At 47.0% G+C, this 25287-nt stretch overlaps 2 protein-coding genes across 11 annotated transcripts in view; one reads left to right on the top strand and one right to left on the bottom strand.

The window, feature by feature from the left end:
* The window catches only part of LOC118379305 (roundabout homolog 2-like), a 152331-nt gene that overhangs the window by 112088 nt on the left and 14956 nt on the right, over window positions 1-25287 (top strand). For 5 of the 7 annotated variants that reach the window (XM_052507522.1, XM_052507555.1, XM_052507634.1 and 2 more), the window contains 4 exons: window positions 1247-1372; window positions 9531-9690; window positions 13017-13280; window positions 14966-15192. In XM_052507522.1, the coding sequence (XP_052363482.1) occupies window positions 1247-1372; window positions 9531-9690; window positions 13017-13280; window positions 14966-15192 (777 nt within the window). The remainder of the gene's footprint in view (window positions 1-1246; window positions 1373-9530; window positions 9691-13016; window positions 13281-14965; window positions 15193-25287) is intronic. The other 2 variants (XM_052507592.1, XM_052507695.1) reach the window with 1 other exon arrangement.
* Window positions 19329-23658, bottom strand: LOC127923690 (uncharacterized). Of its 4 annotated transcripts, none has more exons than XR_008115296.1 (2): window positions 21212-21356; window positions 19329-20947 (listed from the first exon to the last, which is right to left on the bottom strand). XR_008115296.1 is itself a non-coding variant. In XM_052507759.1 (2 exons), the coding sequence occupies exon 1, from the start codon at window positions 22477-22479 to the stop codon at window positions 21571-21573; it is 909 nt and encodes a 302-aa protein (XP_052363719.1). In that variant the 5' UTR covers window positions 22480-23658; the 3' UTR covers window positions 19329-20947; window positions 21432-21570. The 4 variants fall into 4 exon arrangements, 2 of the variants coding, with proteins under 2 accessions (XP_052363719.1, XP_052363762.1); XR_008115364.1 differs by having other exon boundaries at window positions 21124-21356; XM_052507759.1 differs by lacking the exon at window positions 21212-21356 and adding an exon at window positions 21432-23658.

Genomic DNA, 25287 nt, shown 5'->3' on the forward strand with positions numbered 1-25287 from the left:
GGGTGGGTGGGTGGGTGGGTGGGTGGGTGGGTGGGTGGGTGGGGTGAGTGAGTGTGGTGGTGTGGTGTGGTGAGTGGGTGAGTGGGTGGTGGGTGGGTGAGTGAGTGTGGTGGGTGGTGAGTGAGTGAGTGAGTGAGTGGGTGGGTGGTGGGTGGGTGGTGGGTGGGTGGGTGGGTGGTGAGGGTGGGTGGGTGGGTGGGTGGGTGGTGGGTGGGTGGTGGTGGGTGGGTGGTGGGTGGTGGTGGGTGAGTGGGTGGGTGGGTGAGTGGTGGGTGGGTGGGTGGGTGAGTGAGTGAGTGGGTGGGTGGGTGGGTGGGTGGGTGGGTGGGTGGTGGGTGGTGGGTGGGTGGTGAGTGAGTGGGTGGGTGGGTGGGTGGGTGGGTGAGTGGGTGGTGGGTGAGTGGTGGTGGGTGGGTGAGTGGGTGGTGGGTGGGTGAGTGAGTGGGTGGTGGGTGGGTGAGTGGGTGGTGGGTGGGTGAGTGGTGAGTGAGTGAGTGGGTGGTGAGTGAGTGGTGGAGTGAGTGGTGAGTGAGTGGTGGAGTGAGTGGGTGGGGGTGGGTGGGTGGTGGTGGTGAGTGAGTGAGAGTGGTGAGTGAGTGAGTGAGTGAGTGAGTGGGTGGGTGGGTGGGTGAGTGGTGGTGAGTGGGTGGTGGGTGGGGTGAGTGAGTGGGTGGTGGGTGGGTGAGTGGTGGGTGGTGGGTGGGTGGGTGGGTGGGTGGGTGAGTGAGTGAGTGAGTGGGGTGGTGGGTGGGTGAGTGAGTGAGTGAGTGGTGAGTGAGTGAGTGAGTGAGTGGAGTGAGTGAGTGGTGGGTGGTGAGTGAGTGAGTGAGTGAGTGAGTGAGTGAGTGAGTGAGTGAGTGAGTGAGTGAGTGAGTGAGTGGTGGGTGGGTGGGTGGGTGAGTGAGTGGGTGGTGGGTGGGTGAGTGAGTGGGTGGTGGGTGGGTGAGTGAGTGGGTGGTGAGTGAGTGAGTGAGTGAGTGAGAAAGTGGTTGAGTGAGTGATTAATGTGAGAGAGACAGAAAGAGAGAGAGAGAGAGAGAGAGAGAGAGAGAGAGAGAGAGAGAGGGAGAGGGAGAGAGAGAGAGAGAGAGAGAGAGAGAGAGCAAATGTCAAGATGGCTGACAAGAAGAGGTGTGCATGAGTGGAGAATGTTCACTGCTTGCCTGCTGATCTAACTGCATGTTCTGCATGTGCTTCAGCCAATCACCTGATGCCACTGTATATTTTTACCCTTTAACCCCACTAGCACTCCTTTCCATTCCTGACTACCGATTGGCAGAGGGATTGTCTAATAGAATGCCACACAACCAATCACAAGATTTCAGCACCACCAGCTCTCACAACAGCTCAGACCGAAGCGGCAGCCTATCAGGTTGGTTTCTGATGTGGCAAGGCAGGGATGTGACTGGTCTTCCTACTCTCTTCAACATTCTGGGATAACTCAATGACTGCCATTTAATCCACTGTATCAGTTATTGACTTGTTAATAGCTTTATTGATCTCTTTTGCATGTGCAAAACCCAACATCTGCCTTTATGAACCCGCCCCTCCTCCTCACCACTGTTATTTTGCTCCCACTGCTAATAATCACAACTAATAAACGATCCATTTACAGGCCGGCGTTGATCGCTGACATCAACCACATTGTCAAATGTGCTGTCTAGATGATGTAATGTTATGTGCAGCAACGATCCTCTATTCACATGCAGTAAAGTGCTTTGTCCTCCAGATTAGATTAGAAACCAGCTCTAATCTTCCCTTTAAAGAGAGGAAATGAGGATTTGTGCTATTAGAACAGGGCTCCAGGCATCCTAGCTGGGCTGACTCCATCACGGCTGGGCCTTGTAACAGGCTTTGTCTCTCACCAGGAGCTTGAGAACAGATGAGAATTTGGGCAACGGGACTCCTTCAGACAGTTAGAGTGGTGCATTGTGAGACCACACACACACACACACACACACACACACACACACACACACACACACACACACACACACACACACACACACACACACACACACACACACACACACACACACACACACACACACACACACACACACACACACACACACACACACACACACACACACACACACACACACACACACACACACACACACACACACACACACCATCTGAGATGCTTGGCTGACTAAAATGGTGAGAATGTCTCCCATTTTCCCTCTTCTAATGGTTTACTGACCACAGTAAAACCCATGTACTGAGAGTTTTATAGGGCACAGAGGCAGCCCTCCTCTCTACCTCCCCTCCTCTCCTCTCTACCTCCCCTCCTCTCCTCTCCCCTACCCTCCTCTCTACCTCCTCTCCCCTCATCTCCTCTCCCTTACCCTCCTCTCTACCTCCTCTCCCCTCATCTCCTCTCCCCTACCCTCCTCTCCTCTCCCCTACCCTCCTCTCTACCTCCTCTCCCCTCCTCTCCTCTCCCTCCTCTCCTCTCCACCCCCCTCCTCTCTGATCTCTAATCCAGTGCAATGGCTGTCAGACATTAGGCTGGAGAGGAGATGCAGTCTGGAGTGGTCATGTCTTCCACCTGACATAGACACAGGCATCCCATAGACCCCAGCCAGGTTAACAGTCAGTCACTCTGCTGGAGGTAGAGAGGAAGAGATGGCACAGGAGAGGAATGGCACCATTTTCAAAACAATCAGATATACACTGCTGTTCGAAGGTTTGGGGTCACTTAGAAAGGTTTTTGAAAGAAAAGCAAATGTTTGTCCATTAAAATAACATCACATTGATCAGAAATACAGTGTAGACATTGTTAATGTTGTAAATGACTATTGTAGCTGGAAACTGATTATTTTTAATGGAATATCTACATAGACCCATTAATCCTGTGTTCCAATGGCACGCTGTGTTAGCTAATCCAAGTTTATAATTTTAAAAGGATTGTACAACATTAACAATGTTTACACTGTATTTCTGATCAATTTGATGTTATTTTAATGGACGAAACAGTTGCTTTTCTGTCAAAAACAAGAACATTTCTAAGTGACCCCAAACTGTTGAACAATAGTGTATATATGGAAGGAAGGAAGGAGAGAGAGAGATGCATTCTGTAGTGCTCATATGAGAAATGCAGATAGAGGCTCGTTTTGCATCAACACAGAGAGGCCAGGGGGCAAGAAGCCCTTGATTATGTTAAACTAACATGTGTATTTCGTTTGATAGCCTCAGGGTATCTTCCCTTGAAATGTCAGGGATTTAGAGCATATTGGTCCTACTAATTAAATTGACCTGTATAGTTATTCAATTGGGACTGTACCTTTGCACTTCCCCCTCCGTGGTAGACCTTAAGAAATAATATAATCCCAGAGATGTATTGTGTACTGTGAGGCATGCTATACACACTGGTTTGATAAGGGCCCTCCCTGGTTGAAGTGAAACAGCATCCTATTAAATATGCATTTATCTAGTTTATCTCTATCCATCTGTGGCTTATCTCTCTATGGGCTGTAATGATTCTCTACGAGGTCTAAACCCTACAGGAATACACAGCATAGTTCTGACAGAATAACGTATTATAGGTAAAGAACTTCAATGGCCAGAGGTTGGATGGCAATGAAGGGAACTTTACTGCATTTCATGTTTTGAAGTCAACTAATGAAAAACTAGACGTTTGAAAAGGAACGAAGTGAATAGAGCAGCACAGTGCTTCACTTCAAGGAGCTGGGGGAGGAAATAATGAACGTCTGAGATAGGAACCAGATGAAGAGGAACAGAAATAGAGCAGCTTTCAGGGTAGAATGGGTCTCCACTGGGGATGTGGTGGTGTTGCTCATTAACATCTACACTACTGGAGGAGAGGAGAGGAGGAGAGCAGGAGAGGAGAGGAGGAGAGCAGGAGAGGAGGAGAGGAGGAGAGCAGGAGAGGAGAGGAGAGGAGAGGAGAGGAGAGGAGAGGAGAGGAGAGGAGAGGAGAGGAGAGGAGAGGAGAGAGAGGAGAGGAGGAGATGAGGAGAGGAGGAGAGCAAGAGAGCAGGAGAGGAGAGGAGGAGAGTAGAGGAGAGGAGGAGAGCAGGAGAGGAGAGGAGGAGAGGAGGAGAGAGCAGGAGAGGAGAGCAGGAGAGGAGGAGAGAGCAGGAGAGGAGGAGAGGAGGAGAGGAGGAGAGGAGAGGAGGAGAGCAGGAGAGGAGAGGAGGAGAGGAGAGGAGGAGAGCAGGAGAGGAGGAGAGCAGGAGAGGAGAGCAGGAGAGGAGAGGAGAGCAGGAGAGGAGGAGAGGAGAGGAGAGGAGGAGAGGAGGAGAGGAGGAGAGCAGGAGAGGAGAGCAGGAGAGGAGAGGAGGAGAGCAGGAGAGGAGAGCAGGAGAGGAGAGGCAGGAGAGGAGAGGAGAGCAGGAGAGGAGGAGAGGAGAGGAGAGGAGGAGAGCAGGAGAGGAGAGGAGGAGAGGAGAGGAGAGGAGAGGAGAGAGGAGAGGAGAGGAGAGGAGGAGAGAGAGAGGAGGAGAGAGGAGAGGAGGAGAGGAGAGGAGAGGAGGAGAGCAGGAGAGGGGAGGAGGAGAGGAGAGGAGAGAAGGAGAGGAGAGGAGAGCAGGAGAGGAGAGGAGGAGAGCAGGAGAGGAGGAGAGGAGAGGAGAGGAGGAGAGCAGGAGAGGGGAGCAGGAGAGGAGAGGAGAGCAGGAGAGGAGAGGAGAGCAGGAGAGGAGAGGAGAGCAGGAGAGGAGAGCAGGAGAGGAGAGGAGAGGAGAGGAGGAGAGGAGAGCAGGAGAGGAGGAGAGCAGGAGAGGAGAGCAGGAGAGGAGAGGAGAGCAGGAGAGGAGAGGAGGAGAGCAGGAGAGGAGGAGGAGGAGAGGAGGAGAGCAGGAGAGGAGAGCAGGAGAGGAGAGGGAGAGGAGGAGAGGAGGAGAGGAGAGGAGGAGAGCAGGAGAGGAGTGAGGAGGAGAGGAGGAGAGCAGGAGAGGAGAGCAGGAGAGGAGAGGAGAGAGGAGGAGAGGAGGAGAGGAGAGCAGGAGAGGAGAGGAGAGAGGAGGAGAGGAGAAGAGGAGAGCAGGAGAGGAGAGGAGAGGAGAGAGGAGAGGAGAGGAGAGGAGGTGAGCAGGAGAGGAGGAGAGCAGGAGAGGAGGAGAGCAGGAGAGGAGGAGAGCAGGAGAGGAGAGCAGGAGAGGAGAGGAGAGGAGAGAGGAAGAGAGCAGGAGAGGAGTGAGGAGGAGAGGTACTAGCTAGTGAGCGCCATGATCCCTGTATTATCTCATTATCGAGCCCAGGAGAATAGTTATGTTCTCACTGTTCTTAGAGTGGTGTCATCCATCCCTACTTCCCCCCCTCTCCTCTTTAGACTGCCCCACTCCTAATGAGCTTCATGTCTCAGGGCTGTAGGTTGCTCAGTGTTGATGATCTAGTCTGCTGCATCATCCACCCACATACCAAACACATTGGAATGATTTCACATATAGGCTCACGTGCTAGTTATCTGTCCATCAGGGTATTCCCCCATGTGTCCTATCTCATATAGACTTCCCTCTCTACTGTTATTATAAGCCCATAATACAGTGGTATTCAAGTATTCTAAGAAGGTACTTCCCTGAAAATGCAGTCTGATCTATTCTCTCAGTGCCATGTGTTTAAATCTGGATGTGGAGTTCTTTCTTCTGGACTCTCCTTTCTGAGGCTCTGCCTGTGTCTCTCACTCAGCGCTGAGGCACTAAATGAACACAGAGACAGTTCAAGACCTCCGCTTGGCCCCACAGTTATAGACTGGGAGGGAGCGCCCAAACCAGGCGGTATAAATACCCAGCTCCACATCTAAATATAGTGGTAGATCCTTTTGAAGACAGGCCCTGTGTTTGTCAGCGAGAAAATGGGTCTGCTGTGTACTCCCTGTGTAGTTTCTAGCCATCCTTCCCTCCATGGCACAGGCTCATTTACAGTATTGATGCCTGCTCCGGTGAGGAGGGAATCGGGTTGATTGAGCAATCACGCCAGATCACCATTTATTGGGAAAAGTTGAGTGTCGCCCAGAGGAACGATTAGGAAACCATATTAGTTTGACTATACTTCCTGCCTTGGGCTTACTGCTGTTATTTTATTACTCCCAGTCTTTATCAGACCATGCTCCTCCCACCTCTCTCTCATGTTCTGCTGCAACATTGTTGCAATCCAATCATTTTTGACAGGAATATTTCTGCCTGGTAACAGCTACAATTATATAGGGAAAATGGTCAAATAACACAATTCTCCATTTACTGCTAGAGCAATATGCTGTATTTTCTCTGTTTCTGATGTCAGCCTTACTGGATCATAGAGATTCATTTCCCCAAATATCCCTGAGTGTTGATGAAAGGTATTTTTTGATGACATTTAGCTCATTTATAGCCATGTACAAGTCTGGACAGTCTATTAGATTACATGGTGTTGCATGGCACGAAATGCAGGGTTTCCTGAAATGTAACTTTTTTTGTGGCTCTGAGCAACATGATTAAAGGCCTTTGGCAGTGAGGCTTAACCAACAGATGCAAATGTAGACAAGAGGCCTCCAGGGATGGTTTCCACTACCCTGTATGTGTGGCTGACAACGTCAACTGGGGAGTATTTTCTGGATTGAGGTGTCCGTTCTCTGACCTCAGACACACATACAATGCTTATTGAACACCTACACAAACACACACATGCTACAGATATGCTATGGTCACAGATACATCTTCAGATATGCTATGGTCACAGATACATCTTCAGATATGCTATGGTCACAGATACATCTTCAGATATGCTATGGTCACAGATACATCTTCAGATATGCTATGGTCACAGATACATCTTCAGATATGCTATGGTCACAGATACATCTTCAGATATGCTATGGTCACAGATACATCTTCAGATATGCTATGGTCACAGATACATCTTCAGATATGCTATGGTCACAGATACATCTTCAGATATGCTATGGTCACAGATACATCTTCAGATATGCTATGGTCACAGATACATCTTCAGATATGCTATGGTCACAGATACATCTTCAGATATGCTATGGTCACAGATACATCTTCAGATATGCTATGTTCTCTATATAGGGGACTCGTGTTCATATGTCCTCTATGTAGTGGAAAGCACAGAGGCACCACAGAAAAAACAGCCTGCACCCTTTTCCTCTCTATAACAAGTGATCTGAGGCCTGCGGACCACACTGAGGACAACTGAGAAAGATAACAGTGGGCTTTAGATTTCATTGTGGACCCACACCTCTAGTGAGATATTTCATTGTAGACCCACACCTCTAGTGAGATATTTCAATATAGACCCACACCTCTAGTGAGATATTTCATTGTAGACCCACACCTCTAGTGAGATATTTCAATATAGACCCACACCTCTAGTGAGATATTTCACTGTGGACCCACACCTCTAGTGAGATATTTCAATATAGACCCACACCTCTAGTGAGATATTTCACTGTGGACCCACACCTCTAGTGAGATATTTCAATATAGACCTACACCTCTAGTGAGATATTTCAATATAGACCCACACCTCTAGTGAGATATTTCAATATAGACCCACACCTCTAGTGAGATATTTCATTGTAGACCCACACCTCTAGTGAGATATTTCAATATAGACCCACACCTCTAGTGAGATATTTCATTGTAGACCCACACCTCTAGTGAGATATTTCAATATAGACCCACACCTCTAGTGAGATATTTCACTGTGGACCCACACCTCTAGTGAGATATTTCAATATAGACCCACACCTCTAGTGAGATATTTCACTGTGGACCCACACCTCTAGTGAGATATTTCAATATAGACCTACACCTCTAGTGAGATATTTCAATATAGACCCACACCTCTAGTGAGATATTTCAATATAGACCCACACCTCTAGATAGATATTTCAATATAGACCCACACCTCTAGTGTAAGTCGCTCTGGATAAGAGCGTCTGCTAAATGACTTAAATGTAAATGTAAATGTAAATATTTCAATATAGACCCACACCTCTAGTGAGATATTTCAATATAGACCCACACCTCTAGTGAGATATTTCAATATAGACCCACACCTCTAGTGAGATATTTCAATATAGACCCACACCCCTAGATAGATATTTCAATATAGACCCACACCTCTAGTGAGATATTTCAATATAGACCCACACCTCTAGTGAGATATTTCAATATAGACCCACACCTCTAGTGAGATATTTCAATATAGACCCACACCTCTAGTGAGATATTTCAATATAGACCCACACCTCTAGTGAGATATTTCAATTTGGACCCACACCCCTAGATAGATATTTCAATATAGACCCACACCTCTAGTGAGATATTTCAATATAGACCCACACCTCTAGTGAGATATTTCAATATAGACCCACACCTCTAGTGAGATATTTCAATATAGACCCACACCTCTAGTGAGATATTTCAATTTGGACCCACACCCCTAGATAGATATTTCAATATAGACCCACACCTCTAGTGAGATATTTCAATATAGACCCACACCTCTAGTGAGATATTGTGAGATATTTCAATATAGACCCACACCTCTAGTGAGATATTTCAATATAGACCCACACCTCTAGTGAGATATTTCAATATAGACCCACACCTCTAGTGAGATATTTCAATATAGACCCACACCTCTAGTGAGATATTTCAATATAGACCCACACCTCTAGTGAGATATTTCAATATAGACCCACACCTCTGGTGAGATATTTCAATATAGACCCACACCTCTAGTGAGATATTTCAATATAGACCCACACCTCTAGTGAGATATTTCAATATAGACCCACACCTCTAGTGAGATATTTCAATATAGACCCACAACTCTAGTGAGATATTTCACTGTGGACCCACACCTCTAGTGAGATATTTCACTGTGGACCCACACCTCTAGTGAGATATTTCAATATAGACCCACACCTCTAGTGAGATATTTCAATATAGACCCACACCTCTAGTGAGATATTTCAATATAGACCCACACCTCTAGTGAGATATTTCAATATAGACCCACACCTCTAGTGAGATATTTCAATATAGACCCACAACTCTAGTGAGATATTTCAATATAGACCCACACCTCTAGTGAGATATTTCAATATAGACCCACATCTCTAGTGAGATATAGAGACACTGAGGGATGGCTGGAGGACCGGGATCCACCCTCTGCTTCTTTACTGCTGCTCTCTCCCTGTTTCTATGGAAATTTGAGGACCTTCAGCAAATAATAATATCAATCAATGGAAGCATGCTTTTCAGTAGTTGGCCTTGAGGTTCTTCTGTATGATGCTGCTGACAGGCACGGCTCGTTGAAGCTGTTTGTTTGAGAATGTGGATGACTTTTAGAAGGTGTTGAAATGACCTGTTTCGAAATTAAGGAATGTTCAGCTTTATTTGTTCAGTCATTTTCTGTTGGCAATATCTGCTTGTTTAGACTGACAGTGAATACTGCACATAGCCACCCATGTTATATGGTTTTATACATTTTTTTAGTAATTGATGTTGTCTGAGTCAATCTCTAACTCGCTCCGTCTCTACTGTCCATAGGTGGTAAGGGGGGTAAGAAGAAGAAGGCCAAGGTTGGCACCAAACCCACCAAGACTAACGGCTCCAGCTGGGCCAACGTGGCCCTGCCCCCTCCCCCTCTACACCCTCTCCCTGGCACCGAGATGGACCACTACCCCAACGAGCACTATGAAGGAGTAGGGTACGAGCCACACCCACCATAAAATACACTCTATACATTCATGGATATGCAAAACAGTCCACACTCTGCCCATACAGTCCAACTAGATTAGTCCACACTCATTTGAAAAATGATATATATCTGTCATTGTCTGACCCTTCATACAGGCCAATTGTAAGCTCCCTCAAAACTTGAGACATCTGTGGCGCTGTGTAACAAAACTGCACATTTTAAAGTGGCATTTTATTGTCCTACACCTCTAGTGAGATATTTTATTGTCCCACATCTCTAGTGAGATATTTTATTGTGGCCCCACACCTCTAGTGAGATATTTTATTGTCCCACACCTCTAGTGAGATATTTTATTGTCCCACATCTCTAGTGAGATATTTTATTGTGGCCCCACACCTCTAGTGAGATATTTTATTGTCCCACACCTCTAGTGAGATATTTTATTGTGGCCCCACACCTCTAGTGAGATATTTTATTGTGGCCCCAAACCTCTAGTGAGATGGGGACACTGAGGGATGGCTGGAGGACCGGGGTCCACCCAGCATAAGGTGCACTTGTGTAATGATCATGCTGTTTACTCAGCTTCTTGATATCTAACATCAGGTGGATGGATTATCTTGGCAAAGGAGAACGCTCACTCACAGGGATATAAACAAATTTGTGCACAGCATTTGAGAGACATAAGCTTTTTGTTAGTACATTTCTGGGATGTTTTATTTCAGCTCATGAAACATGGGACCAACACTTTACATGTTCATATTTTTGTTCAGGATAGAAACACTCACACATAACATATCCTTTAATTGTGCGTCTCCCTAGTTGAGGCGTGCTGTCCTCTCACCCTCATCTCCAGTTTGTGAGACTCATCTGGTTTAATAGGCTATCTGGCAAATGAGGAGTCCTCTGAACTGTAAATCTGAGCCTCTTAATGGCCGCAGATTAAAGCAGTTACATCCTGTGCACTGACAAATTGATTTAATGAACATTTTCTTTACAACTAGTATTATTTCAGCATGTATAAGCATCGTTATGGGAAATGAAAGAATCCCTCCACTGTTCCACTTACGGCTCATATCTATAAAATCAAAATCAAATCAAATCAAATTGTATTAGTCACATGCACCGAATACAACAACTGAAATGCTTACTTACAAGCCCCTAACCAACAGTTCCCCCCAAAATATGGATAAAAATAAGAGATAAAAGTAACAAGTAATTAAAGAGCAGCAGTAAAAAATGACAATATATACAGGGGGGTGTTGGTACAGAGTCAATGTGCAGGGACACCGGTTAGTTGAGGTAGTATGTACATGTAGGTAGAGTTATTAAAGTGACTATGCATAGATGACAACAAAGTGTGGCAGTGGTGTGGAGGGGGGGCAATACAAATTGTCTGGGTAGCCATTTGACTAGATGCTCAGGAGTTTTATGGCTTGGGGGTAGAAGCTATTTAGAAGCATCTTTGACCGAGACTTGGTGCCCTCGTTACCGCTTGCCATGCGGTAGCAGAGAGAACAGTCTATTACTAGGGTGGCTGGAGTCTTTGACAATTTTTAGTGCCTTCCTCTGACACCACCTGGTATAGAGGTCCTGGATGGCAGGAAGCTTGGCCCCAGTGATGTACTGGGCCGTACGCAATACCCTCTGTAGTGCTTTGCGGCCGGAGGCTGAGCAGTTGCCATGCCAGGCAGTGATGCAACGAGTCAGGATGCTCTCGATGGTGGAGCTGTAGAACCCATGCCAAATCTTTTCAGTCTCCTAAGGGGGAATAGGTTTTGTCATGCCCTCTTCACGACTGTCTTGATGAGCTTGGAACATGTTAATTTGTTGGTGATCTGGACACAGAGGAACTTGAAGCTCTCAACCTGCTCCACTGCAACCCCGTCGTTGAGAATGGGGGCGTGCTCAGTCCTCTTTTTCCTGTAGTCCACAATCATCTCCTTTGTCTTGATCACGTTGAGGGAGAGGTTGTTGTTCTTGCACCACACGGTCAGGTCTCTGACCTCCTCCCTATAGGCCATCTCGTTGTTGTCTGTGATAAAGCCTACCACTGTTGTGTCATTGGCAAATTGAATGATGGTGTTGGAGTTGTGCCTGGTCATGCAGTCATGAGTGAACAGAGAGTACAGGAGGGGACTGAGCACGCACCCCCGAGGGGCCCCTGTGTTGAGGATCAGCGTGGCGGATGTGTTGTTACCTACCCTCACCACCTGGGGGCGGTCCGTCAGGAAGTCCAGGATCCAGTTCCAGAGGGAGGTGTTTAGTCCCAGGGTCCTTAGCTTATTGATGAGCTTTGAGGGCACTATGGTGTTGAACGCTGAACTATAGTCACTGAATAACATTCTCACATAGGTGTTCCTTTTGTCCAGGTGGGAAAGGGCAGTGTGGAGTGCAATAGAGATTGCATCATCTGTGGATCTGTTGGGACGGTATTGGAGTGGGTCTAGGGTTTCTGGGATGATGGTGTTGATGTGAGCCATGACCACATTCTACAAAGTCTACAAAGTAATTTAGAAAGTTTTACAACATCACACTAGGTCACACTAGTCAAGGTCACACTAGGTCACACTAGTCAAGGTCACACTAGGTCACACTAGTCAAGATCACACTAGGTCACACTAGTCAAGATCACACTAGGCCACACTAGTCAAGATCACACCAGGTCACGCTAATCAAGATCACATTAGGTCACACTAGTCAAGATCACATTAGGTCACAGTAGTCAAGATCACACTAGGCCACACTAGTCAAGGTCACACTAGCCAAGGTCACACTAGCTAACACTAGTCAAGATCAAACTTGGTCACACTAGTCAAGATTAGACTAGGTCACACTAGTCGATATCCGACTAGTCAATATCACACTAGGTCACACTGGTAAAGATCACACCAGGTCACACTAGTCAAGATCACACTCGGTCACACCAGTCAAGATCGCACTCGGACACACCAGGCAAGATCACACTTGGTCACACTAGTCAAGATCACACTAGGTCACCTTAGACAAGATCACACTTGGTCACACTAGTCAAGATCACGCTAGGTCACACTGGTAAAGATCACACCAGGGCACACTAGTCAAGATCACACTCGGTCACACCAGTCAAGATCACACTTGTCAAGGTCACACTAGTCACACTAATCTGGTACATGACCAGAAGAAAGAAAGTTGAGTTAGAGTACTTCTCTTACACCTCCTCCCTCTCTCTGTCTCTCTGTATGGCCACCCCTCCTCCCTCTCTTTCTGTATGGCCACCCCTCCTCCCTCTCTCTCTCTCTGTATGGCCACCCACCATCCCTCTTCCTCACACTTTGGCCACCCCTCCTCCCTCCCAGGTATGAGAGTGATGGCTGGGGTCCTCCCATGCCCGTGCAGACCTACCTCCACCAGGGAATGGAGGATGAGCTAGAGGAGGAGGAAGAGAGGGTCCCCACCCCACCCATTCGTGGCGTGGCTTCGTCCCCAGCAGCGGTGTCCTTCGGCCAGCAGTCCACGGCCACCCTCACCCCCTCTCCCCGGGAGGAGCTGCAGCCCATGCTCCAGGCCCACCTGGATGAGATAACCCGTGCCTACCAACTAGACATGGCCAAACAGACATGGTTTGTACACCCACTGGAGAGGAATAATATAAAAACAGTACAATGTTCAAATGGGGGTGATATGAGAATGCCTACAATGGATATTGTGCTGGAAGTGTTTTTCTTTCACTATCTGTTTATTCCTCCCTTCCATGTTTTATTTTGGTGTTATGTTAGCTGCACAGTCATGGCATTGCGCAAAACACAAGCACTCATCAATCATGTCATTTTAATGGGCCAGTGTTACCACTTACACAACTGTCCCTTCTGCTCACTGTGAGAACACAATGTCTAAAGCACTTGTTTAGCCCCACCCACATCCATGCTGCTACACATTCTATTGTTGTGGTGCTCATGCACGGCAGATGAAGCCCACGTTTCACCCTGTCGGAAGAGTGGGAGAGAACGAAGGAGGAAGAGAGGGAGAGAACGAAGGAGGAAGAGAGGGAGAGAATGAAGGAGGAAGAGTGGGAGAGAACGAAGGAGGAAGAGTGGGAGAGAACGAAGGAGGAAGAGAGGGAGAGAACGAAGGAGGAAGAGAGGGAGAGAACGAAGGAGGAAGAGTGGGAGAGAACAAAGGAGGCTCAGAGGAAGAGAACAAAGGAGGAAGAGAGGGAGAGATGAAGGAGGAGGAGTGGGAGTGGGAGTGGGAGTGGGAGAGAACGAAGGAGGAAGAGAGGGAGAGAACGAAGGAGGAAGAGAGGGAGAGAACAAAGGAGGAAGGGTGGGAGAGTATGAAGGAGGAAGAGAGGGAGAGAACGAAGGAGGAAGAGGGAGAGAACAAAGGAGGAAGAGTGGGAGAGAATGAAGGAGGAAGAGAGGGAGAGAACGAAGGAGGAAGAGAGGGAGAGAACAAACGAGGAAGGGTGGGAGAGTACGAAGGAGGAAGAGAGGGAGAGAACAAAGGAGGAAGAGTGGGAGACAACGAAGGAGGAAGAGAGGGAGAGAACAAAGGAGGCTCAGAGGGAGAGAACGAAGGAGGAAGAGAGGGAGAGATGAAGGAGGAGGAGTGGGAGTGGGAGAGAACGAAGGAGGAAGAGAGGGAGAGAACAAAGGAGGAAGAGAGGGAGAGAACGAAGGAGGAAGAGAGGGAGCGACTGGCATCCATTCATTACAGTAGAGGGAATAGGGAAGACTTGTCAGGAAGGAGCCATCTTGTTAGCCAGTAATGACTATGTTTGAGAGCATCTTTGACAACAGGAAAGAGGCAGTAATTACATCAGAATCCCTCCCGCCGCAGACCGCCTCAGACCCCACGGCACTCCTCAAACAAACAGGGCTGTCAGTGATGTGAGGCGGGCGCTGAGTGGAGCAGAGAGGGCTCTGTGAGGGGGTGACAGCCTCGTGTCGACAGGCCTAGAGAGCGGGCCCATTGTACTCTCTTCAACTGCAATTACAGGGTCATTGTGTTGGCATTCAAGGAGGAGGGACGTAGAATTTGTGGAATTGTCCCATTTTATTCAAAGCGGCAGAATCTGAAATAATTTCTAAATGTAGCTTAACAGTTCCTTTCGTCTATCTCGGATTCCTTCTTTATCTCATCCTGTCTTTCATTCACCAGCATTGTCTTTCTTGATGTATTTTGACATTTGTTCTCTTCCCTGCTCTTGCTGTTCCCCCACCAGCAGCCCATCGTCTCCTGTGTCTGTGTTTTGGTGTGTACCTGTAGCATGATGATAACTCATATTACTCTGACTCTCTGACAGGCTCATGCAGGGTGGCTCCCTCCCCCCTCTCCCTCCCCAGGCCCCCGCCCCTCCAGTGGGGTACGTGTCCAGCACCCTGGTGTCTGACCTGGAGACTGACATCCCTGATGAGGATGAGGAGGATGAGGAAGAGGAGGAGGAGGAAGGCTATGAGATGTCCAGGCCTCTCTATGGTATTGAGCACACGCCAGGGTCCAGCATGGACAACCTAGACAGCTCCGTAACAGGTGAGATACTGCGCTGATACAATGACATGTGGACAGAACAATGGAATTCTGACACATGACAGACATCGTTGTCTCCGTTCAGCGAAGGGTATTGGAACTCCTTTCCCACTTCGTTAGAATTCAAATCTTCCTGATGTTGTGCAGTTTTCTGCCACTCTCTTATTAATGATTTGGGTATTACAAAGAAACAATCACAAATCGTTTTCCAACAAAAGCATGTTCAGTTGTAATTCCACAGAAATTCAAAAAGATTACGGACCCCTTATCAGGTAACATATCAAATGTAATCTCAAATTCATCATCTCCAGCACCAAACCAGTGTCTACATATGTGAAAACAGCGTGTTACTATGATCTGTGGTTAAAAAGTTAACATGTTTCTAGCCCAAGGGAGGGTCTTTTCTTGCTCCTTCATGTCACTGCAAATATCATAGTGTTTGAAAAGCACTGTTTTAAAATAAAAAATCGCTTTTGATGATGTCATCGTGTAGAACTTTTTTACTTTATATTTTATTTCTACAAAACTTTGAAATACCCAATTTTCACATATGTTGAAACTGGTATTGTGCTGGAGATAATGAAAATTAGGTTGAAAAGTGTTCCGCAAACTAGTAGGTAAGTATTACAATTCTGTTTGCCTAGTTACAGACTGCATTTTAACCATTGATTCATAATGAAATGTTGTATTTTATTCCGCTCATGGCAGTAGACTATCATTCCACAATTTCCTGTATATGTGTGTCTCACCTGGGAATGACTGTATTGCATGTACCTTAAACCCAGTTTGTTCAAGTGGTTTTGGCAGACTGTGGAATTATAATTCTCATACCCAAAAAGAGATAAGAAATTCCATGAATTTTAAAAAGGACAGTGAGAGGGAAATTAAGATGAAGGAGAGCAAAGGGGGAGGAGGGGTGGGCGAGAGACATGGATAGAGAGAGAGAGAGAGAGAGACAGAACCAGATAGAGAGAGAGAGAGAGAACCAAAGAGAGGGAGAGAGAGAGAGAGAGAGAGAGACAGAACCAGAGAAAGAGAGAGATTGATTTAGCTCACACACAGCGTCAGCGACTGCCATGCCCCCCATATCTTCCCTAGAAGATATAGAATACAGTTCACGTGCGGAATATTCCATTCCAGGCTGGAGGCACCATTTCCATTTTTACAACTCACTGAAAGCTTTTACAGCCGTCTGTCTGGCGGAGAGAGGGACATGTGAAGGGCATGACATTGGAGAAGGTGAGACAGTATGGCTGTGTCCTACTGCGTCTCTCATACCAACTGAGCAGGACATACTAGTCCTCTATACCAGACATGGCTGACTGCTATTCTACAGACTGGAGGTCGACCGATTATGATTTTTCAAGCCCGATACCGATTATTGGAGGACCAAAAAAAGTTGATACCGATTAATCGGCCAATGTTTTATTTTTTTTATTTGTAATAATGACAATTACAACAATACTGAATGAACACTTATTTTAACTTAATATAATACATCAATAAAATCAATTTAGCCTCAAATAAATAATGAAACATGTTCATTTTGGTTTAAATAATGCAAAAACAAAGTGTTGGAGAAGAAAGTAAAAGTGCAATATGTGCCATGTAAGAAAGCTATCGTTTAAGTTCCTTGCTTAGAACATGAGAACATATGAAAGCTGATGGTTCCTTTTAACATGAGTCTTCAATATTCCCAGGTCAGAAGTTTTAGGTTGTAGTTATTATAGGAATTATAGGACTATTTCTCTCTATGCCATTTGTATTTCATTAACCTTTGACTATTGGATGTTCTTATAAGCACTTTAGTATTGACAGTGTAACAGTATAGCTTCCGTCCCCATCCTCGCTCCTACCTGGGCTCGAACCAGGAACACAACGACAACAGCCTCCCTCGTTGCAGCTTTACCCATGCGGAGCAAGGGGAATAACTACTCCAAGTCTCAGAGCGAGTGACGTTTGAAACTCTATTAGCGCGCACCCCGCTAACTAACTAGCCATTTCACATCGGTTACACCAGTCTAATCTCGGGAGTTGATAGGCTTAAAGTCATAAACAGCTGCTGGGAAACGCACAAATGTGCTGTTTGAATGAATGCTTACGAGCCTGCTGCTGCCTTCCATCGCTCAGTCAGACTGCTCTATCAAATCATAGATTTAGTTATAACATAATAACACACAGAAATACGAGCCTTAGGTCATTAAAATGGCCGTATCTGGAAACTATCATCTCGAAAACAAGACGTTTATTCTTTCAGTGAAATACGGAACCGTTACGTATTTTATCTAACAGATGGCATCTAAATATTGCTCTTACATTGCACAACCTTCAATGTTATGTCATAATTACGTAAAATTCTGGCAAATTAGGCGGCCCAAACTGTTGCATATACAAACTGTTGCATATGACTCTGCATGCAATGAATGCAAGAGAAGTGACACAATTTCACCTGGCTAATATTGCCTCGCTAGATAAACTAGTAATATCATCAAGCATGTGTAGTTAACTAGTGATTATGATTGATTGATTATTTTTTATAAGATAAGTTTAATGCTAGCTAGCAACTTACTTTGGCTTACTGCATTCGCATAACAGGCAGTCTCCTCGTGGAGTGCAATGTAATCAGGTCGTTGGACTAGTTAATTGTAAGGTTGCAAGACTGAATCCCCCGAGCTGACACGGTAAAAATCTATCATTCTGCCCCTGAACGAGGCAGTTAACCCGCTGTTCCTAGGCCGTCATTGAAAATAAGAAAAAAAGAATGTGTTCTTAACTGACTTGCCCTGTTAAATAAAGGTTAAATAAAGGTGTAAAAAATAATAATAATCTGATTGTTATGAAAACTTGATATCGGCCCTAATTAATCGGCCATTCCGATTAATCGATCGACCACTACTACAGACAGGATGGAGCAACAGCTCTGTGTTTTATGAGTGGGGAGGGATAGAACTAAGAAGGGAAGGGAAGAAGGGATAGATATTTATATTGTATGAGGAAGAGAGAGCGAGACAAAGGAAAGGGGAGGAAAGATACATATCTAGAGAGAGAGAGAGAGGGGGGGGGATATATATTGTATCTATAAAAAGAGGAACAGGGAGAGAGGGAGGGAGGATTGACACGGCTGCTTGGCTGGCCTGTCGACTGCAACCCCAGAGTGTAGTTTTTCTGTGGGATGATGGAACATGGGCTGTGGCGGCTATGACACATGCTGCTGTTTATATATTTAGAGGAATATAAAGCTGCGACTGGGCCCTAATCTGCTGCATCTCTCCTGCACTGTATTACTCTGAAGACACCACTATTTCTTCTTATCTTTCCACAAGTCTCCCCCGCTTCCCACCGTTTGACAGCACAGATACGGTCCCAGCTCCAGGGTTAGCAGGAGGGGCAGATGGAGGAAGGGGGAATATGCAGAGATTAATCGCGGCCACCATTTTGAGGCTGTGGAGAGAGGGGGCAGGAGCAGAATTCTGTATAGCCCAACATGATAGATTTGTCATTGTTATAATAATATGTAAATAGGTCTGTTTCCTTAATGTTATAACAAATGCCACTAAATAAAAAATTCTCACCGTTGGGCCCATAAAAACAGTGCACATACATTTTTTTTCCCTAGAGAGATTGTCTGTGTGTCTTTGTATTATGTAATGCACTGCATAATGCAACATATTTTTCTAAAGCTAAAGGTGAATCCACCTGAAGCAGTGTTAAATTACCATGGTTAGGCTGAGATGAATACACACAGGTACTATATCCCAGGGCGGTGTATTTGTCTAGAGTAGCTAGCTGTGTTGTGTGTTACTGATGCTGCAGTATAACATCCACAGGGATCTCAGTGCTGTGTCTCTCTGGGTGATTATTCTCCCATCAACCCCCTGGCAGGGAGGGCTGAGGGGAGTGGGGGGGGGGGGTGCAGGGTCACGTCTCCTGTCGGCAGGTGCAGCCGCCAGCTCATCAGGGGGAACAATTTACCTGCTTAACGACATGCAGATGAGCCGCTCCATCAGCATAAATCAGTTTTAGTGGCAGGAGGAACCTGGGATACCTGGCTTTTACTGCCCCTGGCTTGTGGCTAGCTCCCGTTTACTAACCCCTGGCTAGTGGCTAGCTCCCGTTTACTGCCCCTGGCTTGTGGCTAGCTCCTGTTTACTAACCCCTGGCTAGTGGCTAGCTCCTGTTTACTAACCCCTGGATAGTGGCTAGCTCCCGTTTACTGTCCCTGGCTTTTAGCTAGCTTCCGTTTACTAACCCCTGGCTAATGGCTAGCTCCCGTTTACTGCCCCTGGCTAGTGGCTAGCTCCCGTTTACTGCCCCTGGCTAGCTCCCGTTTACTGCTCCTGGCTAGTGGCTAGCTCCCTTTTACTGGCCCTGGCTAGTGGCCAGCTTCCTTTTACTGGCCCTGGCTAGTGGCCAGCCCCCTTTTACTGCCCCTGGCTAGCTCCCTTTTACTGGCCCTGGCTAGTGGCTAGCTAGTGACTAGCTCCCTTTTACTGCTCCTGGCTAGTGGCTAGCTCCCCTTTACCGGCCTGGACCATTAGTACAGGGAACATGGGCAGGTGAGAGAAGGTTATTAGATACCTAGTAATTTGAGAATTGAATGGAACCTTAGTCTGAATCCTTAATCAGAATCCTTAATCTGAATCCTTAGTCTGAATCCTTAGTCTGAAAAGAATTGCGCTCATGTAAAGTAGATTAAGCACGTTTGGTTGCAGAATTCAAGACCACAAAGGTTAAGCTAAATTGCGTTTTCAGTACATGATGTCAGCAAGATCAAGGTTTCCTTGACGTATCAGACATCAGCTGTGTCCCAAAGACACGAGTAGTAGAGACTAGCAGTTAGTGTGGCTGAAAGCTCACTGTGTGATGTGATGTGCTGAGGTAGTGGTTCTGAGCTGGAGGAGTGGAGTTGGAAGGAAGTCTCAGTGCCTTGGTTTGACTGCCTCTCTCTGCTTATACTTCATTATCTGCACTAGTCTCTGCAGGAGGATTGGACCCAGAGGAATTGCATTCTTTGTTTTTTCTTCTTAGAAGGAAAACTCAGAGAAAAGCAGTGTGAGAGAAAATAGCCTGGCAAGATGAAGGCCAGAACGAGAAAATAGCCTGGCAAGATAAAGGCCAGAACGTAGTTAGTGTCTTGGGTATTTTCAGTCAGAATGTGCAAGGTTTTAAAGTTGTCACATTGTTTCCCAGGTTTATTGAAGTTTTCCATTAGTTTGTGGATAATTTGCTCCGATCGTTTCTCAGGGAGAAAAGCTGTTATAAGGTGAGCTGCTGGTTGAAAGCTTTAGTTCCCTGAGGCCTTGTTTAAGCTGGGTTCTGCACAAACCACAATGTTGTGGTGTGAAAGGGCTCAGGGGCGAGAAATTGAAAAGCACTTTTAGGGAGTTTCCTCAGTTTCCTGATTTCCTTGGGCTGCACAAACATAAATCAGACATTGAGTTTTACGTCAATTACAGTGCTGGACTAACGCTGTGTTCCAATGAGAAGTGTAGTATGAAAGGGACTCTGTCAGTACAGCTGGTAAATGTTTGGGTTTAGTTGATCTTCTCCTGTCTCTCTCTGTGTCTGAATGAGTGCCAGACCTCTGGTAGGCCTGCTCCTCTCTGTGTCTGAATGAGTGCCAGACCTCTGGTATGCCTGCTCCTCTCTGTGTCTGAATGAGTGCCAGACCTCTGGTAGGCCTGCTCCTCTCTGTGTCTGAATGAGTGCCAGACCTCTGGTATGCCTGCTCCTCTCTGTGTCTGAATGAGTGCCAGACCTCTGGTATGCCTGCTCCTCTCTGTGTCTGAATGAGTGCCAGACCTCTGGTATGCCTGCTCCTCTCTGTGTCTGAATGAGTGCCAGACCTCTGGTAGGCCTGCTCCTCTCTGTGTCTGAATGAGTGCCAGACCTCTGGTAGGCATGCTCCTCTCTGTGTCTGAATGAGTGCCAGACCTCTGGTAGGCCTGCTCCTCTCTGTGTCTGAATGAGTGCCAGACCTCTGGTATGCCTGCTCCTCTCTGTGTCTGAATAAGTGCCAGACCTCTGGTAGGCCTGCTCCTCTCTGTGTCTGAATGAGTGCCAGACCTCTGGTATGCCTGCTCCTCTCTGTGTCTGAATGAGTGCCAGACCTCTGGTAGGCCTGCTCCTCTCTGTGTCTGAATGAGTGCCAGACCTCTGGTATGCCTGCTCCTTTCTCTGTCTGAATGAGTGCCAGACCTCTGGTAGGCCTGCTCCTCTCTGTGTCTGAATGAGTGCCAGACCTCTGGTAGGCCTGCTCCTCTCTGTGTCTGAATGAGTGCCAGACCTCTGGTATGCCTGCTCCTCTCTGTGTCTGAATGAGTGCCAGACCTCTGGTATGCCTGCTCCTCTCTGTGCCTGCCTTGGCCAGACTTGTGACTGTCACCCTCTGTTCCCAACTGACCAAATCGCTCTACCCCTTTCATCCCCTCTGTTCCCTACTGACCACATCTCTGTACCCCTCTCATCCCCTCTGTTCCCCACTGACCCCATCTCAGTACCCCTCTCATCCCCTCTGTTCCCTACTGTCCCCATCTCAGTAACCTTCTCATCCCCTCTGTTCACCACTGACCCCATCTCAGTACCCCTCTCATCCCCTCTGTTCCCCACGGACCCCATCTCAGTACCCCTCTCATCCCCTCTGTTCCCCACTGACCCCATCTCAGTACCCCTCTCATCCCCTCTGTTCCCCACGGACCCCATCTCAGTACCCCTCTCATCCCCTCTGTTCCCCACTGACCCCATCTCAGTACCCCTCTCATCCCCTCTGTTCCCCACGGACCCCATCTCAGTACCCCTCTCATCCCCTCTGTTCCCCACTGACCCCATCTCAGTACCCCTCTCATCCCCTCTGTTCCCCACTGACCCCATCTCGGGACCCCTCACATCCCCTCTGTTCCCCACTGACCCCATCTCAGTACCCCTCTCATCCCCTCTGTTCCCCACTGACCCCATCTCAGTACCCCTCACATCCCCTCTGTTCCCCACTGACCCCATCTCAGTACCCCTCTCATCCCCTCTGTTCCCCACTGACCCCATCTCAGTACCCCTCTCATCCCCTCTGTTCCCCACGGACCCCATCTCAGTACCCCTCTCATCCCCTCTGTTCCCCACTGACCCCATCTCAGTACCCCTCTCATCCCCTCTGTTCCCCACTGACCCCATCTCGGGACCCCTCACATCCCCTCTGTTCCCCACTGACCCCATCTCAGTACCCCTCTCATCCCCTCTGTTCCCCACTGACCCCATCTCAGTACCCCTCACATCCCCTCTGTTCCCCACTGACCCCATCTCAGTACCACTCTCATCCCCTCTGTTCCCCTCTCATCATCATTCTCATCCCTGCTACTCCCTCTTTTCCCTCTCCCCTCTCTCCCCATGACATTTCCTCCTCCATTTGAGCTCTGTACTGTATCCCCCCTTTTCTCTTCATCATGACATGCACATTTCTTTTCATTTTTGTCTCATGGGCTTGTCTGCGGACCACGAGATTGTGTGTGTGTGTTTGTGTGTGTGTGTGAGTTTGGGTAAGTGCCACTTCATTGTGTCTGCCAAGCAAGCCTCTCAGAAAGCTGTCATTTAAGCTGACTGTAGTCTCGCCTGCCAGAATGGCATATTTTTGTTGGCATGATGGAAAGGCTTTCTTTAGGAGTTTCTGAAAGGATAAAGACATACTCTCACCAGAAACATTCACAATATAGGCTCTGTTTTATGGGAACAGCTTCCATCCACGAGGATTTCCTTAAGTTTCCAGTATATCTGGAAAATCTAGATAATGATTATTTTGCATGTGACATTTTCCCCTTTTGTCTTTTAATCTTCCTGACAGTGATGTACCGGTCTACATATCTCTGCTGCCTTTGTTTAGTGATATAATTCACCTTCATTTTTACATACTTTATTTTATTTCACCTTTATTTAACCAGGTAGGTCTGTTGAGAACAAGTTCTCATTTACTGCTGCGATCTGGCCAAGATAAAGCAAAGCAGTGCGACAACAACACAGAGTTACACATAAACAAACGTACAGTCAATAACACAAAAGAAAGGAAAAATAGTACAATATATGTACAGTGTGTGCACATGTAGAAGAGTAGGGAGGGAGGCAATACATTGGACATAGAGGCGAAAATAATTACAGTTTAGCATTAATACTGGAGTGATAGTGCAGATAATGATGTGAAAGTAGAGATACTGGGGTGCAAAAGAGCAAGATGGTAAGTAATAATGTGGGGATGAGGTAGTCAGGTGTGCTATTTACAGATGTGTCCAGGTACAGTGATAGGTAAGCTGCTCAGACAGCTGATGCTTAAAGTTAGAGGGAGATATAAGACTCCAGCTTCAGTGATTTTTGCAATTCGTTCCAGTCATTGGCAGCAGAGAACTGGAAGGAAAGGCGGCCAAAGGAAGTGTTGGCTTTAGGCATGACCAGTGCAATATACTTGCTGGAGCGCGTGCTACGGATGGGTGTTGCTATGGTGACCAGTGAGCTGAGAAAAGGTGGTACTTTACCTAACAAGACTTATAGATGACCTGGAGCCAGTGGGTTTGGTGACGGATATGTAGTGAGGGCCAGCCAACGAGAGCATACAGGTCGCAGTGGTGGGTAGTATATGGGGCTTTGTTGATAAAACGGATAGACTACATCCAGTTTGCTGAGTAGAGTGTTGGGGGCTATTTTGTAAATGACATTGCCGAAGTCAAGGAACGGTAGGATAGTCAGTTTTACGAGGGTATGTTTGGCGGCATGAATGAAGGAGGCTTTGTTGCGAAATAGGAAGCCGATTGTAGATTTAATTTTGGATTGGAGATGCTTAATGTGATTCTGGAAGGAGAGTTTACAGTCTAACTAGTAGTTGTGCACATATTCTAGGTCAGAACTGTCCAGAGTAGTGGTGTTAGTCACTAGGGAGGGTGCGGGCAGCAATCTGTTGAAGAGCATGCACTTAGTTTTACTTGCATTTAAAAGCAGTTGGAGGCCACAGAAGGAGTGTTGTGTGGCATTGAAGCTCATTTGGAGGTTTGTTAGCACAGTGTCCAAAGAAGTGCCAGATGCATACAGAATGGTGTCGTCTGTGTAGAGGTGGATCAGAGAATCACCAGCAGCAAGAGCGACATCATTGATATACAGAGAAAACAGTCGGCCCGAGAATTGAACCCTGTGGCACCCCCAGAGAGACTGCCAGAAGTCCGGACAGCAGGCCTTCCGATTTAACACACTGAACTCTATCTGAGAAGTAGTTGGTGAACCAGGCGAGGCAGTCATTTGAGAAGCCGAGGCCATTGAGTCTGCCGATAAGAATGTGGTGATTGACAGAGTCGAAAGCCTTGGCCAGGTCGATGAAGACGGCTGCACAGTACTGTCTTTTATCGATGACGGTTTATGATATCTTTTAGGACCTTGAGCTTGGCTAAGGTGCGCCCATGACCAGATTGGAAACCAGATTGCATAGTGGAGAAGGTGCGGTGGGATTTGAAATGGTCGGTGATCTGTTCAATGCTATCTTGGCTTTTAGAAAGGCAGGGCAGGATGGATATAGGTCGATATCAGTTTGGGTCTAGACTCTAGAGTGTCTCCTCCTTTGAAGAGGGGGATGACCACAGCAGTTTTCCAATCTTTAGGGATCTCAGACGATACAAAAGAGAGTTTGAGTAGGCTAGTAAAAGGAGTTACAACAATTTCGGGGGATAATTTTAGAAAGAGAGGGTCCAGATTGTCTAGCCCAGCTAATCTGCAGGGATCCAGAGTTTGCAGTTCTTTCAGAACATCAGATGTCTGGATTTGGGTGAAGGAGAATCGGGGGTGGGGGCTTGGGCAAGGAGGTGCTGAGGGGCTGCTGAGATGTTGGTCGGGGTAGGGGTAGCCAGGTGGAAAGCATGGCCAGCTGTGGAAAAATGCTTATTGAAATGATTGATTATCATAGATTTATCGGTGGTGACAGTGTTTCTGATCCTCAGTGCAGTGTGCAGCTGGGAGGAGGTGCTCTTATTCTACATGAACTTTACAGTGTCCCAAAACCTGTTTGAAAAAGCTAGCCTTAGCTTTCCTAACTGACTGAGTATTTTGGTGAGCCAGGTGAGGTTACCTCATGTGTGAGGG

Source organism: Oncorhynchus keta, chromosome 1 (genome assembly GCF_023373465.1).
Source record: "Oncorhynchus keta strain PuntledgeMale-10-30-2019 chromosome 1, Oket_V2, whole genome shotgun sequence".
NCBI lineage: Eukaryota > Metazoa > Chordata > Actinopteri > Salmoniformes > Salmonidae > Oncorhynchus > Oncorhynchus keta.